The sequence below is a fragment of the Acanthisitta chloris genome, unplaced genomic scaffold, assembly GCF_000695815.1.
Source record: "Acanthisitta chloris isolate BGI_N310 unplaced genomic scaffold, ASM69581v1 scaffold15751, whole genome shotgun sequence".
Lineage (NCBI taxonomy): Eukaryota > Metazoa > Chordata > Aves > Passeriformes > Acanthisittidae > Acanthisitta > Acanthisitta chloris.
The window spans coordinates 25,807-44,207 of NW_008655584.1; the positions used below are offsets into that span (position 1 = coordinate 25,807).

The 18,401-nt window shown below is 39.2% G+C and overlaps 1 protein-coding gene across 1 annotated transcript in view; it reads right to left on the reverse strand.

Annotated features, from left to right (window-relative positions):
* ROS1 (ROS proto-oncogene 1 , receptor tyrosine kinase) overlaps positions 1-18,401 on the reverse strand; it is a 69,475-nt gene that overhangs the window by 8,576 nt on the left and 42,498 nt on the right. The window contains 10 exon segments of the mRNA XM_009083974.1: positions 2,490-2,653; positions 8,071-8,205; positions 9,324-9,527; positions 10,140-10,237; positions 11,002-11,131; positions 13,737-13,801; positions 14,078-14,240; positions 14,652-14,787; positions 15,504-15,596; positions 16,215-16,406. Coding sequence (XP_009082222.1) covers positions 2,490-2,653; positions 8,071-8,205; positions 9,324-9,527; positions 10,140-10,237; positions 11,002-11,131; positions 13,737-13,801; positions 14,078-14,240; positions 14,652-14,787; positions 15,504-15,596; positions 16,215-16,406 — 1,380 coding nt within the window.

Sequence of the window (18,401 nt, forward strand, 5' to 3'; positions counted from 1 at the left end):
AGCAGCAGAAGGCTTCTCTTTAGAAGCTTCAGCCCTGCTAAAGATTTTAACAAATATTGATGTACGCCAAATGAATTTCTTAACTCCCTTAGTTTTCATGTCTCTGTGGAGTTAGGGAACACAGAGCGAAGATGTCTAAACTATGAAATTACACTAGCTCAGGAGTAGGTGCAAGCAGTTGAACTGGTACTGCCCCATGTCCAGTGGATAGGCTTCTCTTTAGAAGCTTCAGCCCTGCTAAAGATTTTAACAAATATTGATGTACGCCAAATGAATTTCTTAACTCCCTTAGTTTTCATGTCTCTGTGGAGTTAGGGAACACAGAGCGAAGATGTCTAAACTATGAAATTACACTAGCTCAGGAGTAGGTGCAAGCAGTTGAACTGGTACTGCCCCATGTCCAGTGGATATTGTGTTCCTGTAGCCATCTGAAAATTAAATATCTAGTCAGAGATAATGTATCTGAGATGTTGTATTTTGGACACTATCCCAAATAACAAGTTTGGGTGACCCTGCTTGGGCAGGAATGTTGGACTAGATGACTTTCAGTGGTCCATTCCAATTTTACCCACCCTGTGATTCTGTGTGAACCAAGGTGAATATGGCAAGTCACCTAGACACCAGTCATCATTAGTGAAGAGTAAGGCAAGAGGTGACTCCTTTCATGCTATGATACATGCCTAAAACACAGGACCTGTGACTTTGTGAAGATGCCTCTTTCTGCTTCTGACCACACAGATGTCTACAAGAGTATCTTAGAGGAGACTCCTAGCTTGTAGACAGCTGCATTTAGGTGAAATAAAGTCCATCCAAAATGTAAGGCCTATTAGCTTGGGCACAGTGCCTAATTAATTGGCTGTACTCCTTTCCTGAGCTAATGCCAGGCTTACATTTGTGCCAGACTAAAAGTATCTCTTTCCTGAATGTCATTATTCAGACCAAAGATACTCTTAAAGAAACTAAGGATATACACTATATGCAAATACACAAAGTTTATCATTATAGCATAAGGGTACAAAGCCAGCTCTTAAAAAACCACGAAGTGATAGGTTATCAGTGCTGGCTTACTTTGGTCCCATCATGACTTTTATAAATTTTTTAGTCTTGTAATGACATGCAGACATGTCATGCACAGACTAGATCTGATACAAAGAGAAATCACGATGGTGATAAACTGACAGTTGTAAAGCTACACCAAATGATAAGATTAGCAAAATATCAAATAGACTAGCATTAAGTGAGCATTGGACAATGCCAGTGAATTGAACATGGGTAGAATCCTGTGCAAAAATGTCTACGCAGTTGTGTGAGTGAGTACTATGTCATTCCTTGGATGGATCAGAAAGTTTTTAGAAAAACATAAAATACTAAAGTACCAAAACTGTTTGTGAAGCAGGACAAGTTCCTAGTTCAACACTGTTTGTGAAGGGGAAAAAGAAACAAACACTAAATATCCCCAGCAAAACAAACCTTTAGACATTTTAGAAATATGCAGGTTTGGAGTGGGTTTTTTTTTTAAGAATGGAAAATAATTCTGTTACTATCTGTCAATAGAAAGCCACAGAATGGAAATGGATTAAATGAGAAAAAAAAATCTGTGAAATAAAAGTGAAGTATTTCAACTGATAAAACCTTCCTTTTTGCAGAATTCAGATCACATTGTTTACTAAAATTGTTCACTTTTTCTCAACATTTATTCAGTCAGGAATTACTGCAAGATGTGAAAAGGTTCTTGTTCTGGCCTGGTCAGGGTGTTCATTTCCATGTTCAGATGATTTACATCACAGTTGCAAAGGCAACTTCAAATTTAGCCTTACTTTTTCACTTATTTTTTTAAAATTCCTGTCTACACAACCTTAATAATGTTCTTATTTAACTGGGCTTTGTTGTGTCCCATATCTTAAGTATACGTTCCCTAACATCACCTAGTTTGTTCATTCACAGTGTGCAGAGCACAGGCAAGACTTGACTCCTGGCTGGAGCTATCACAGTTTGGGCTTGAATAAAGGCTGCCTTACTTGGGTGTCTAAATTATGCCCCACTTTCAAGTAACTACTGAATCAGTACTGCTGTACTGAGTGCCTAATGACCATGTTTAGCTGATGGAGAGGGCAGAGATGCCTTTGAAATTGGAACAGATTTCTACCCGGAAACCTTCTAAGGCTCTCCTGGCTGCACAGGGAGCTTAAACATTTACTTTAGTGGGACAGGGTTGATTTAGATATAAGTTGGATGTCTCTGTGAGTCAAGCTCAGTTGCAACCTCATTTGGATCTTTTTGCTTGATAACCTTATACAAGCTTTATCTAATGCATTGTACCTAGTGGTAGCTAATGAATATTTACATTATGACGGAGGAAAATCTTTGCTGTTCCCATTTTACAGGCAGAAAATTTGAGGCAGTGACAAATGCACTGAAGAGTACTGCTGAATCCCACTTTGTTCACAGGGAACAGGTCATAAGAAGAGCGGGTGCTGGCCCAGACTCACCTTCAAAAGCTTGGTTGATGACTCCAGATGCTGCCTCTGTGTCTTCAAGGTAGTGGATGAAGGACAGTGGAGAGTGTATTATCTCTTGCAGTTTGTCATGAATATATGAGAAAGCAGGTCTGTTGTGAGGTTCTTGGGCCCAACATCTTGTCAATAAATCACATCTGGTTAAAAAAAAAATGTTAAAAATGCAAACATTAATGATAATAGAATGATCCATATCAGCACTTAGTGTTAAAACTTTCTATGTGGTACAAAGATTATCATCAGCTGCTGAGGGAAGGAAAGGCAAATTGAAGATCACGTATCAGGAATACTCACTGTGAAACCTTTTCATTTTTCTAAGATGGATATTTTGAGACTGGGAACAGCTATAACATTTTTTAAAAAAAAGAGAGACACATTTGCCATTAACATCTACTCTCACTGAAGAAGTAGTGAATATTTTCAAAGGAAGCAGACAAGGAGGAAATTCCCTCACAGAAAAAAAATAAGAGAAAAAAAAAAGGTTGTGTAAAATCAGAAATTAACCTGAAGCTTTCATCTTATTTAATCTTCCTTCAACTCATGCTACCTCAAATTTAGGGGAAGGTCAAGGAAAACCCACCAGCACAGAGAGGGTTAATTTAGACTTCTGCCTCCAGACCAAAACAAATAAGAGTAAGTTTTCCCATCAAAGGAAAAAATGGTATGAATTTCCTCTGGGTGCAGGGATCTTAGCCCACCTTGTACAACACTAAGTCTACCATTCAGTGGAAAACTTCCCCTCCTGTTTGTCTAAAGGATAGGGCTGGTTTTTATTGCTTACTCAAGGTCAGTCTGTGCTACACAAAACCAAATCCTACAAAAGCCACAGGGAGACAGGCTGAAAACCAAAACACAGCCAACACCTGGACATGCTAAGTGTTGGGAGTGGAAAGAGGTCTTAGAGTCTCAAAACCAGAGAGCAGCCAGTGAAAAGCAGGTTCAGGAAGCTGCTACTGGAATGTGGAGCATTTACCTCTAAGCCCTAAGTTCAAACCCTCCCCTGACAAACTGGCTCCCAGACCTGCTGCTATGTGATCCCAGGCGTTACTGAGTTATGTGAAGTGAATTGGCTCGCTCAGATCCTCGCTTACCCATCTCAAAAAGACAACTCCTGTTCTTCACCACAACTCGGCATTTTACAAAACTGTTGGTGACAGCTGGGAGAAATCTCTTGACTTCTAATTTTTTCAATTATATTTCATTAAAATATTAGTGCTGGAGGAGAACATGAGTAGAAAAGTTGTTTCAAAACCTCTTTTCATCGATTTGTATCTTGTGGTTTTGAACAGATTGATTCTGTTTTTCCAAAAGGATCCTGTGAAATTCTGAAAATCCATTTTAAGAATATAAAAAGTGGTAGTGACTTCCTAACACACTGAATCATTTCATCTGCTTACTTTCAGGTGTACTTGTTATTGATGGCACTGGAAATACAGAAGAAAAAGTACTGAATAGGACTCAAAATGAGGTTAAACAGCTCTGGCTTCCCTTCTGCTGACAGCAAAGTGTCTGTCACACTGAATTCCAGTCTTGGAAGCTGGAAGCCAAACAATCTGCTTTCTGGTTGTGCTTGTTGGTAGGATATCCAAGCAAAAAACATGAGTTCAGGTGCTGTGCTCCACCAGGTTAGCACTTGGATTCTCATGAGCAGAGACTTGTGGAAGGTGTAGCAATGAAGTAACAGAAAGGAAGGAACAAACAGTCATAGGCCAACTATGAGAAAGAAAGAAACAGGAAATGATACATAAGTCAGAAGTTTTGGGTTGGAAGGGACATTCACGGATCATCTAGTCCTACCCCTTAGCCATGGGCATGGACATCTAATACTGTATTGGGTTGCTCAAAGCTCCATCCAACCTAGCCATGAAAAATTCAGGGGTGGAGTATCCACAGCTTTTCTGGGCAAACTGTATCAGTATTTAATCATCCTTATTGTAAAAAAAATCCTCCTTATATGTAGTCTAGATCTAAGGTCTTTTTATCTATGAAACAAGATGTGGATTCTGAATATTTTTGTATTCCAATGACCAATCTCTGTCTTTCTAAATAACTAATTTTTTTATTAGACAACCTGCTTTATAAAGCCATTCAGTTTTGCTATGGGGTGGGGATAGTAATTGCTGCTGAAAAATTCAGTACTACAATTTTCTCATATAAATTATATTCCATATTTTTATTTTCTAAATCAAATTACTTGCTGATTGGCTTAAAATATCAATGCCAGATGGAACTGGCATTTTCACTAATATTTATTCAATTGGTTTTAGGTTTCTAATGACAAAATCTTCATGCTGTCTCAGAATGTATCTGCAAATTTTGTATGTACAGCTATTTGTGACATGATATTTAGCTTTCAAGGCTTGCTGTGACATCCAAAGTTTTAAGTCACATGGCATAAACTTTCACTAGCTCAGCAATGCATCAGCATGAAATCAGTCAAGAGGATGCAAGCCAAGTTAACATGCCAAGATGGATATGAATGACAGCTTGAGCATATTGTTGTATTTCTGGGGAGCCAAAAGTGATCTAGCAAATAGAACATCACCTCAGTATGAGAAAGAGACTCAGAGGATTCTCCTACTTCACAGAGAAAGCCTTTCAGGAAAAAAAAGAAAAAAGAAAAATAACAGTTTCAAACACAACATCAGCTAAAAGTTTATGTTGGGTTTAAGAACTAGCCTTTACACCTAGAGGTACACCTACACACCTACTCTTCACACACGTGTTTTATCTGGGTGGGACAACTGGTAATCATATGTCCAATAGAGCTGCATATGTGACACAAATTAGAATGTGAGAGTCTGGCAAGGCAAAAAACTAGTATTCAGTATCTTATACTGGAGGCTGAAAGTGAACAGTTCCTGAAATGCTCTGCAGTGCACAGAAGCTACAAGGCATTGCCAATTTTTACTCAGAGGAAATGGAAAATAGAACTGGTGCACAACATTTTAGAAAAGGAGAATATTTGTTGTGATGAAGAAGAGGACTCTTTCTTTCATGAAGGGTCATGAAGATGAAGCAGGGACTTGCTTTCATCTGATGCACTGAGCAAGATCTCTCTCAGCCCCTCCAAGGCACCATTCCCAGAACCAAATAGCAAAAAGCATTTAGTCACCAAACTGAAATTTCTTCCTCAAAGAGTTGTGTAAGTGTGCATGGAACTGCACATTTGGTGAAACTGCAACTTAAAGTCAGCAAGAGACACAGTGCTTGTACAAATTCTCTTGACTGTAATCCACAGCATTTGAGGATAGATGTCAATTTAGCTCAGTTCAGTCCAAACCTTGGCATGCTCTTGCATGCAAGCCTCACACCCAGCTGGCTGTGCCAGATGTGGATATCTGATTGCAAAGGTAGTGCCATTCATAGATCTAATTCATATTTCAATAAATGTGTCTCATGTATAGATTCCCAAGCCCCTTTTCCAGTTCATTACCAAGCTTTACCTACTCGCACTTCTTTGGGAAAAAAGTAGATGATTGGTCCCTGGAGTAACATCTTGTGGAGCCAAGGGGGAGAATTTCTGACCCTGTCAAAAAAGCCCCAAACCCAATCCCACTTCCTTAGTGCTTTTTCATCTCAAGGTTTCTGTGTCAGCCCTGCTTGCACTTGCAGTGTAAGCCTACCACAGATTCCTAAACACTTCTCAGCTGAAGTACTTTGGCCTTTGAACTCTCTTCCTATCAGTGATGGTTTGTTTTGTCAAATGACAATGAGCAAGTCAAAGTGCCGAGGAGACAATTACTGACTGCTGATGTCCTGATGCAGGTTCAAAACCAAAAGGAGGGAAGCAGGACAGGAATGTCTCCCAGCATGCCATTAATGACCTAGCAAAGCAGAAAAAAGCTATTTATGCTACTGACAGAAGCTGCATGCAGGTGCTGAGTGTTCACCAAATGAGATAAAAGATGGCACAAGAGTCTAAGTTCATTCACCTCCTTGGCTTTCAAAAACTACTATTAGGCACTGATCCTACAAGTTACAACAGGCAGACCAGTGTTTAAGTCTTAGCTGTAATTTTAATGACCTAGCAAAGCAGAAAAAAGCTATTTATGCTACTGACAGAAGCTGCATGCAGGTGCTGAGTGTTCACCAAATGAGATAAAAGATGGCACAAGAGTCTAAGTTCATTCACCTCCTTGGCTTTCAAAAACTACTATTAGGCACTGATCCTACAAGTTACAACAGGCAGACCAGTGTTTAAGTCTTAGCTGTAATTCTAAATTTAAGATCTGGAATCTTAAAAATTACTTTAAGCAAGTTTTCTTGATTTTTTTTTTTTTTTAAGATCTAAGGTCACTAATTTTAAGGTAACTTATAAGCATTTGAATGAGCCTGAATGTCAGACTAGTCTATGGATATAGATCCTATCTATGCCTTTTTATTTACAGGACAGAAATTTCTGTCAGAATGTTTTGTCAAAATTTTTTTGAGGAAACATTTTTCAGCAGAAAATATTGAAACTGAAATTGACTTGGGCTCTCATTTGTTCTGTGACTTCCAGTTTTCCCTCTGTTCTTAAAGCAAAATCCTAGTCTTTTTAGTTCTCCAGCTCCTCCAAGTGCTAAAGCTTGTTTTTGTTGGGTGTTTTTTATTGCTAATACGTTGTTTCAGCTACATCTACATAATGAGAAATAATCACCCTGTCTGGAACTCGGAGCATGGTAATTGGCATGAGATCTATCAGAGATATCAGCTTACCAATCACAGAATTATTCTCAAGCCTTTTCCTCAGCCCCAGGAGTAAGAATTGTTCGCTTTCTGTAGTCTCTCCTTCTATTTGTCACATGCATTGCTGTCTGCATATGTAGAGTGGGTAATAAAGAAACTGAGACATGAAATTAGACAATACTGAGCGATTGTTGAGCTCAGGTTCAAATTCCTCCTTTAACACCTCTGATCAGTATGGATTTGATCCACTAGATGTATTTATTTTATTCTCTTATTTGCAAAAGTTTTGCAATTAAACCCAAGTTTTGTGCTCAAGAGACAAATAGAAATTGAAAGCTTTGCATATCCAGTCCAGCTAAAGACTAACTAGAAGTGCAGGCTTCACTTTTGCTGTACTGTTTCATCTTTTCTCATTGGCTTTTGGTAAGAGTTCTAGCTACAAAGAGAGCATAGTTTATTCTCACATATGTTCTAATATTAGCCCAATTCCTGCAGCTACCATTGAGATCACCAGTTACATCCACTATCGCCGGCACATAAATTCATTCTTAAAGCCATCTTGACTTGTAAACAATACCATCAAGTACTCTTAGCCTGTTCTCACATTACTACCAGATTCATGCCCAAGACTGACTGTATATTGTCCCTGAAATCCTGTTTAAAACATCAATATTCCCACCAGCTTCAGCACTTCAGTTCTTATACACAGGCTGCACTATTGGATGAATTAGTAGCAGGTTTACAGTTACCAGTGCTAGCTGTTTTACTGGAGGATGTTCAGCTCTGCATGGGCATGACAAACATTCAAAATTATGACCACCTGGCAACAGGTCTCTTGCTTGTTTTAAATATTATCAACAAAATGTAAACAAAATTAACTTACAGGTCATCAGGGCAGTTGTTTGGAGATTCCAGCCTTCCTCCTGACTGCACATGGTGTAAAACCTCTGTATTGGAGAAACCTGGATATGGTTGTTGACCTAGAGTTAATGTTTCCCACACCAAGACTCCAAAAGCCCTAAGAAACACCACCAAAGAAGAACAATTATTAACAATAGTCATCGTGAATAATCTCCCCATTAACAGCTAAAATGTGTCTAACCTAAGAATAACTCAGAAAAATTAAGAGTAAGAAGTTTTAATTCATTGTCATCTGTAAGTCAGCCTCTGGAATAGCTAAAATAAATGTGTAGATACATATGGAACACAATTTCCCAGACTCACTGAGATGCAGCTTAAACATTGAGTGCCCAGATATTTCCTGGGCAACACTCTGCTTGAGCATGTCCTCACTTAAACAAGTGTTTAGAAATCTCTAGAGGTGTCGTTTGAAATGAAGAGAGACAAGTTCTCCTAAGCACCACTCATGGAGCAATCAGCACCTCATTTGGTTTGGCACAGAGCACTAAACGACTTGCTTAGATAAATGCAGAGTGGCAGTCGAATGGTTAGGTGCAGGGGCTAAGGACTTGGACAAGGCTGGTGGGCTATAGCCCACTGTGAGTACCTAGGGCCACTGAAATCTAAACTTGGTGAATCTTGGTTTTCATTGACCTGGTTTGGGTTTTTTTCATGTCTCTGCTTCTTCACCACAAACTCAAAGCCACCCAAGTACACACTTTAAGTAAACCTTCACAGCAAAGTACTATGACCTCCCTCAAATGATGCTGAGAATTTTTATTTTTTCTTTAAAAATTGCTTTTTAGAATAAAGAAGTCACTAGAAAAGGGTGAAATAATAAGGGGAAAGTATTCAGCTGTAGAAAGGAAATACCAATGAACCTAATGGAAAGCAAAATGCAACAGAATGCAGGCAGTCAATTCTCTGCCCAATCAAGCAAAAACCACAATGTGGACCTAATACAAAATTGTTTGAGCAACAACTTCTTTGTATCTAGTTCTTTCTAGCAGAAGTCAAAGCTAGAGCTCAAAGGAAAATATATCCATAATATATACTGTTGTGGTGCCAAACTTTTCATTCGCTCATTAAAATATCACTTGGGAGGCTATCTGCTTTAGCCTAAAAAATATTATATATGACAATATACAACCTTATCATTCCTCCTGTAAAGTAATCTTTTCTTGCTGTGAGATTTAGTATGATTATTCCCACAGCTGCTTGGCTGCTATAGCTCACCAGACATCAGAGCGATTTGTAAAGACACCGTCAATAAGGCTTTCAGGAGCCATCCATCTGACAGGGAGTAGGCCTTCTCCTCTTTTCCTGTAATAATCATTTTTATAGACATCTCTGGCAAGTCCAAAATCACCAATCTTTACTATCCTGGAGGAGCTCCCATATTCCTTCTCAGACACAAGGCAGTTGCGAGCAGCCAAGTCTCTGGTTTGCAAGGCAGAGAAAAGAGGATACAGTTAGCATTGCAGAATAACTCAGGTCTATAAGTCATCTGGTTCAACCCTCTCTTCAGAGCAGTGCCAAGCTCGAGGTTGGATCAAGTGACTCAAGCCCTCACCCAGTTAAGTTTGGCATGTCTTCAAGACTGGAGATGACATAGCCTCTCTGGACAACCTGTTCCGGTGATTGATCTTGCATGTTGTGAACAATATTATCTAACTTTTTTTGCTCTAAGTTGTGCCTGTTGCTTCTCATATTTTCCCCATGCCCCTCTGAGAAAAGGCTGGCTCTGTGTCCTCTAAAGCTATCCATTAGGCAGATGAAGACAGCGAATGGATATCTCCACTTGCCTTTCCCTTTGTTGCACAGGGTAGGATTCTTGCCTAGGGTGCAATAAGTCCTGGATTCAGGAGCTCACCATTTTGTGAGAGAACTGTAGGTGATACTTGCCAGAAAAGCATAACAATAGATTTTACTCCTGTGCTCTCCCTTTTCATGTTACATTGTGACATCTTTCTGGGCAATTTTTCCCAGGTAACACAATTAGTCCCAATACTGTGGGTAAACCTGAGAAGACTAAGGAAAGAAGTTATGTACCTGTGTATAAAATGCATTTTCTCCAGATACACACAGCCTTTGCAAACATCCAAACATATATCCAAGAGGTCAGTCACTGCCAGTAAAGGGCTCTGGAGCTAGAAGGAAAAAAAGACAGAAGTTAGCCATGTTTTCCAGCTTTACCAACTCAGAATGACAAACTCCCTATGCAAGATGATGTTGTTTCCTCATTTGAAATGTATAGGATTTTTTCAAAGCAGTGAAAGCACAAGTGGAAAATCTTTGTATGTCAATTGAGCAAATGCTAATTAGGAGAAGAGTAAACTGCCAAATCTCTGCACTGTAAGGAAGATGAACACATCCTGTTCTTTTATTTGGGGCTAAGAATATCCTAGGACCTTCAGAGCTGTGGAAGAAGTGGAACCTTGAATATTTCCTCCCACTATCAGCTCAGGTTTGCTTGTTGCTGTATTAATCAGTGTAATATATTATTCTAGTAGAATATATGTATACATATTTCAGTAGAATTCAATACTGACTGTGGATTTGATCTTATCATGTACATAAACTATACAATTGCTATAATGCTATAAAATTTCAATGTTGAGTCCTTTTGGCCTACAGTCCTAACATCCATATTCTCCATCATTCAGCTATGGAAAAATCTGAGGATACAGGCATAGGGACATTATCTTCTTATATGCCTCAACTATGCCTTGCACATTAAGGATACTGCTGTTATTTTAAAACCAAAAAACCCCCTATGAAGACTAATAGACCAGGTCAGACCTCGCAGGTACAGAAACAGGTGAACATCAGCATGGACTTTGAGAAAGGGAAAAACTGAGAAACCATGGGCAGTTAAAGGTTAGAAATATAAATCTCATGATCTTTACCCTACCTTTTGCTTCCTGGCTCCTCGTAAATAGCTAAGTAGATCCCCACCTTCCATCAGCTCCAGTATAAGGTACTGAGGTTCGTTTAACAGGCACACGCCAAGTAACTTCAGAATGTGAGGGTGATCAAATTTACTAAAGAGAAGGAAACGACTGTAAGATTACATACTAGAAATCCACCTGGTTAACAGCTAATAAAGTGTATATAGCTGCAAGCAATGAATGAGCAGTTTGGCTTTTACAATCTTGCTGCTACAAACAACATGATTCAGTAACTCACAGTGCCTGGATTTGCTCAGTCATGGGTGAGAGTACAGTGACACCTTTTCAAAACACAGGCTTGCACTGGCTTTGACAGGCAATCCAATGCATGCACACATATTCAAAAGCACACTTCATCATATTTTCAGGAAGCAAAGAAAGGTAGCCAAAGGGCAATATCTTCTAGTAATAACATGATTTGCTACCTGTACATTATGGGTATCTATATTATTTTATTAGTGTACTCTTACTACTATATTCACAGTAGAACTGCTGATTTAGAGAAATGAACAAAGGTAAAAGCATAAGGTGCAACATATTATTTTCATAATTCAGAGGGGATCACAGTACATTTTCAAAAGAAACAAAAATATGCATGAGGAATATTTGCAGGTATACTATAACTGTGTGTGTCTGAAAAGATAGAGATTACCACAGAGAATCAACACTCAGATCTAGCACTTTTCAAAGAATGAAGAATGCTTATTGCCTCTGTCAGTGCCACGTTTTTACATTTGTTGTTAGAAAATGGTTTTCCCTTCTCACTACTATGTGAAAGCACTTTTACCAGCAGTCAGAGAAACTTGACTCTATTAGGAGAACTGATGGTGTCCAAAATGCTGTCAAAAAGAGAAGTGTAAACAAACAAATTAAGCAGAGGGATATTTTCCTTCTAAGCTCTTTCAATTCACATAATCTCAGGTGTGGGCAAAGTCTCTAGCAAAAAGTGTGATTTAGAATTTGACAGTTCCTCCTGCCCCCTGGCACATACCTCTCAATCAGACAAACTTTGTCACTCTCAGGAACAAAAAGAGGGGAAGGAGCACCTGGCACTTTCCTTACACCCAGCACAGACCTTTCTCCACTGAGCTGTCATTCTTTACTTCCCAAGTTTCCTACATGTATTTGTACACAAATGACTCACCAAAAACCCACATCAAATGACGTTTTGAAATAGAGGCAACTCATTTTCTGCATTGCTGCATAGCAATAAGAGAAGAAGCAAATAGTCTTGGCTTAACTGGGCCAATATGCATAACATTACAATCTAAATTTTAATGAATATCCAAAAAGAGGCAAGCAACATGAAAGTTGCATTTATGTATCTTACATCAAGGTTTGTAAACAGTCAGGTCCACTAAATTTTCCTTTCTATCTTTAGTTTCATTTATGAGACCTTACAGATGAACAGCAAGAAAAATCATTAAGCCTTCCATGAGGAAACTAAATGATTCCCTTATTTTCATATTAAAAAAAAATTTGACCAGTATAAAATATACCAACATTTTTATTCCTGTTTAATGGATACTGAGAATATATAATACTTTAAAATTTTCTATTCTCTACATTTCTGTGACTCATTGTATTGGTGTACATATGGGCCCATATCAATGCAGTAATTTTTGGTTATGTATTTTTCCAGGATTTCTGGTTTTGGATTATTATCTGCAACAAGGAAGCAGAATTGGGGGAGCTCCAGAGACTTTAACTGTGGGTTCATATAATCTCCATACTACACAGAAAAGAGACCTTAACTGGGTTTATGACTGCGAGGTAGACTGAAGATACACTGTAAGAAGTTTACACACAACACTTACTCTGTATCATTAATTTGGCCTTTAATGACATGGTTACATTCTGGTTTTCACAAGCCTCTTACCTCATTCAGGTACAGTGTGTGGAAAAAGTTATGTAAAAAAAGCAAGATTTTTTTTTTATAAAAAAGGTAAAAATCATGCTATGAAAAACAACTTCAAATTTAATAATACTATCTTTTCTGTGCAGGATCTAAAATACTATATTTTTCAAAAAATGCTTCTACTTCTGTACTCATTAAATAAAGGTCAAAAAAAGTGCAGAAGTGCATCTGAAAACTGCACTCTCGGTCTTATGGTATCTGCTGAAAACTTCAGTTGAACTTCTACTTGTTCCTGTGGAGACTCCAGAAAAACAGATTTCTAGCTGAAAGACAAACCTTTCTGTGCGAAATTCCCACACTGGTAACAGTTGCACTATTTTAAGCCTACCTCAATAGAAGAGGTATGTGGGAGCCTCTAGTGGTAAATACGCACATTTTTTAAAACAACTTCCACAGTAAATTAAAACTTCAAAGCTTCAGCTTGTCCTGATATGTTTATTTTGGTAAAACATGATTAGTCCAACGTTGCCCAATGGTGCTTAGCAACTAATTGAGTTTTAGAGAAACCAAGGCTGAAATACACCAATCCGAACCCAAATAAATTCATGATATGAGCATAGTCAACTTGCAGTCGACATCTTCAATTTTGCTAATCAGTTTTATAGCTTTAGTTTCATAAGTGTCACCAGTAGTGATTAACTTTTTTAGCAGAAATGAGACAACATCCAAAAACTGCCACAATAATTTGATTAGATAAAAGTGTTGCTTTCATTCCTCTGGAAGGCTACAACCCTCACAATACTGGCTTTAAAGGGTGCCCAGTGGCAATGCTGTCCCTACCTCATTAAATGTGCCTCCTTCAAGAATTCACTCTTCTGCTGGTCTGTCGCACCCTTCTTCAAAGTCTACTCAACAGAAAGCAAAAGTGTAGCAACATTTTGGTCATCACCACTATTATCACATAGTGCTTATGTAAAGCAATCAGACATAGACATGGCTTTAAATACACATTATTTTCCAGAAATCATTACAAGGAAATAGGCTCAGCTTTCAGTGACTTGCAAGAAACACTGCAAGGAAATACCCAGATCTGTAAACACCCATTTCTCAGGTAAAACCTCTGAGACAAATCTCTCTGACCATCCCATTCTGATGACAGAGAAATACACAGCTGCGATTACCTTGACTGCTACTTTGGATTCTCCACTTCCATCTCCCAGGATATCTACTGCAGTTCCTTCATACACTTCTCCAAATGCTCCACTTCCTAACAATTTGTGTAAGTTCAGTTTGTCCCGAGGAAAAGCTGGCAATGATTCAATCTCTGCTTGAGAAGGAAGAGTGCTACAAAACAGCAATACTAGTCACTTGTTTATACCTAAAAGTGTTTGAAATTTTATTACAATTCTTACTCAAATGAAGTTGGTACTATTAGTCTTATCAGGTACATTTAAGGGGAGCTTAGGTAAGGCCTGGATGTTTTGGAAGGTATTGGAAACTATCAGGTCTTGTTCCTTCCTGTGCACTGGATTCTTGCTGGGGTGAGCATGAAGGGTGGGCTAGGGGCAACCCAGGCTGCATGTCAGAGAGACAACATGGCAGGGCATCCTTCAGAACAGTCCTGCCCTCAGTGTAGACGCAGCCCTCAACTCTGTCTCAAAGTGTCAGGGATAAGTGCACTGATGAAAACTGGTCCACTGATGAAAACCTCTTACATGTTTTTATTCTGGAAATACATTTGCTCTGAGGACATACCGTACAGCATAACAGGCATTGGCTAGTCCCACAGTCTCAGCCATCCCCCTGAGTTGAGCTAGTTCTTTATCTTCCTTGATATACACTATCTGTCCTGGCAAGGCCTGTTTGCTGGATTTCCATCTTTGGTGCCATACTGGAAGAGAAAAGGATACTGTCAGGTATTTCCCTCTCAGACCATCCCAGTGTGAGAGCAGACTGAAAGGCTACGTGGTTTTTGTTATTCTGTTCAATATCATCCCCCAGCAGCTCATGTAAGCAAGTCATTTGCATCTATCTGTCTTTCTCCCATAAAACACAGACAACTGCTCATTTTGCTGAGAAATCAGCCAAGCATCCAATTCTGTATGTGGCAAGACCCAAGCATGAAGAGCTGCTGCTATATCCCAGGGAAAGGAGGAGGACTGAGAGGACAAGACCATCACATGTGGACATTTACATCTCAGCATAATTATTACATCCTCTCTTCAGGGACAAAGCTGAAGAGAAAGAAAATGGGAACCTTTGGTGAATAAGTGTAGTACCAAACTTGAGAACTGTAAGGTACAAGTTTTTATAAGAATATACAAGAACATCAGAGTTCCCTCAGCATTCCTGTGTTCTCCCTGCAGGTAATCAACATCAAGAAATGCCTGAGGATGAAGTGAATTAGTATCCTGTCCTTGATACCAAAAACATAACCAGTCATCTCTAGGGATTTAAAAAATGAGAATATACAAAGTCCTGCCAGATTCCATCCTAGGGATTGTTCAGCATTTCTCAAAACCTGGAGGCCAATCATCTCCCACCAACAGAACTGCCTTTTACTGAGGCCTGGAAAACCAAGGATATGCAAAAAACTCAGTCATATACCAAAACTGAATATCATGACCACAGCCAAACTCAGCACAACAACTCCAGTCACAGAAGCAATGGCAGCAATGGTGCCTGTGGAGATCGTGTTTTCTGTTAAACAGAAAGGGAAAGTTGGTTAATGACAGTCTATACAAGCAATATCCATCCTGTGGAGCTAAGCACACCTGAGAGAACCCTTGAGCTGCCTGCTGTGTAAACGTCTTCCTTTGCACAAGGCTCTGCTGTAGGCTCTATGTGGATATCTGCATTTGGTCAGACTAATCCTTCTCCCCCAGACCTGGGCTTTTCCTGTGGTGATGACCTACTGTGTAGTAGAAAGAGAAAATGCCAAACTGTTTGGCCACTTGAGGTAGGATCTTTAGAAGAACCTGCAGGGTGTAGGTCTAATATTCTGGCTGAAGGCAGAAAGCAATTCTCACATCTTTACCCAGTGTGGGACCTTGCCTTTTTTCAGGAATCATATCATAGAGTGACAGGGCCACAGAGACAAACTGCTCCAAATGAGCAGAAGCACACTTCAGGTCCACTGTTCTGTGCAAAAGAGACTGGATAAGCACTAGCAGCTGGGGTCACCATATAAATGTTACCATTTATTACCTATTAGACACAGCGGCATCATTATTAAAATAGCAACTCTCTGTTCATGAACTGGTATGATTATTCAGAATTAAAAAAAGGATTAACAGAGTACAAAAGTACAAGACATACCTTCAGCCAAAATTATATCCTTGCTCGTGTCACTGTATTCGCCAAGTCCCAGCACATTTGCAGCTGCAGCTCTGAACTGGAAAGTTCCTTTTAAGTTCTTGGCCTTCCATGTGCAAATACTGCCACAGGAGCCATTGTAAACCACCTCCCACAAGGACTTCTCTTTGCTAGTGTTGCCAGACTGCTTCCTGCATAACCACACAGTTTTAAAGTTGCAAGGGCAGTTTACTGCTTCTCCTCCTGCCCCCAGCCCGGTTCTTCACTTCAGTTCCATGGTTTTCACATCTCTCTGCCTGCAGGAAAGCTCAATCTGTTTGTGGGATTTTGGCTACAGAGCAGAAAATTGTGCTGTGCCATTTAGCAATGAATGGAATCACACATCTTTCTCTTGGTATGGGAAATTAAGTACTAGAACATATCAGATATAAAAAGCTCCTGCACTCTTTCACCTGTATGCCTCACAGCCAAGATTTCAAAACTTTCTTATTTAGCTTTCAGAAGAAAAAAAAAGCAAATATTTATTTTTCTACCCTGTTAGAACTTTTTGCTTTCCCAGGCATAGAGTAATTCAGTGGCCCTTGTGCATCAGGTTTCACAAGGTAAACAGGAAGCAAGTCATTGGCAGTGAAGACACAATTCTTTAACTAGCCACCTTCCCATAGTATCAGCTGACTGCTGGGTGTATTTCTTCCTTTCCCTATTGGACTGAGACTGATTGCTCACAGTAAATTCAGAGCTGATTATTCACCAACCAAAAGAAGCCCATATCTGAAATATCATTTCATGTCACACAGGACTGTAATATATCATGTGAAGTGACTTTCATGAGCATGTCAGTCATTCTCCCAACACACTTTAATGCAGGAAAAAGGTCAAACACTTCTAAACCAGAAAGATATGGGAAAACTATATGTTGATGTCCTTGATATGCACATGTCCCTACTAGAGCTGTATGAAAAACAGGGGGTGTTTCAAAGGGCTATGCAAATATTTTCTGGATTGCTATGCAACTGACCTAACATTTTGCTACGTGATGGAAGAGAACCATGAGGCTCAAAGCAAAATGCAGTCAAAAAGATCAGCATGTGCACATTTAAACTGCAGGAGGAAAGCTTTTTTTATCAAAAAGTTGCCTCTGATTCCAAAGATTAATAAGAAGCTGAAGTTTGGAGAGCACAAAAGCTAACACACAGCCCTGACACAGGCCAAGGGCCTGACTTTTCATTACCCATTCACAGCAAGTCAGGTACAGCCTGGCTGTTGGCATATCAAAATTATTGTTGTCTCATAGCATGCAGGTCAGTGCGCCCGTATGCTCACAGAACTGTATGGAGGAAGCTTACAGCACCAGGAAAATATGTCTGGGTGAAAACTTATACAGGTAAAGTATTCCCAGCTCCAGAGTGCTGTCAGTCCTTAGCTTTCACAAGCACAGAGTTAACTCTGCTTAGCTGAAGAGAAAGAAATAATAGATGAATTTAGAAAATGGCTTCCCTCCATCAGTAATCATTTCAAGCAATGTCACAGGAGTATCTCAGAAGATGGACTCCCTTCATTTTTAAGTAATTTATTAAGCATTTATTAAACCTTTCATCAGTAGCTTTAAACAGACCTCTCCAGAGTCATGGTCAAAAAGTGAGAGGTTTCCTAGTCACTGCCCACAGCAATATACTCTTAACCTGCCCAGTCAGTGCTTCCAGTACCAGTGTGGGAATAACTGTGAACTGGCACTCTAGTGTGACATGTATAGTCCAGGCAATCTGTATTTGATGGCAGAGCACTTTAAAAATAATGTAGTCATCCCACATCTGTGGAAATACTTTTTTTTTGGCAACATTATAATGCCTTTTCATGAGTCCTCTGACCACTAAGATATTTATACATATATTTTAGGCAAAAATACATACAGCCTGCTTGAAATTTGTGATTTGAAATCATCTCTAAATCTTCTTCTAATTCACTGACATAGATCCAAATGTATCCCTGTATTTCAGAGTTGGTCTGAAAATGTTGTTAGGGCATATTTTCTTCCAAGTTTTTAATGAATTTCTGGAAATTATGGCTTAGTTTGCTGAAGAAAGAGATCCCAATGAGAAGGGCCTTTTGCATCATAGATATTTCACTTTTTCCATTAAAGCCAACCTGAAAACCCCTGCACAACCAAGTGTGTTCTGGGCTGCTACCTAC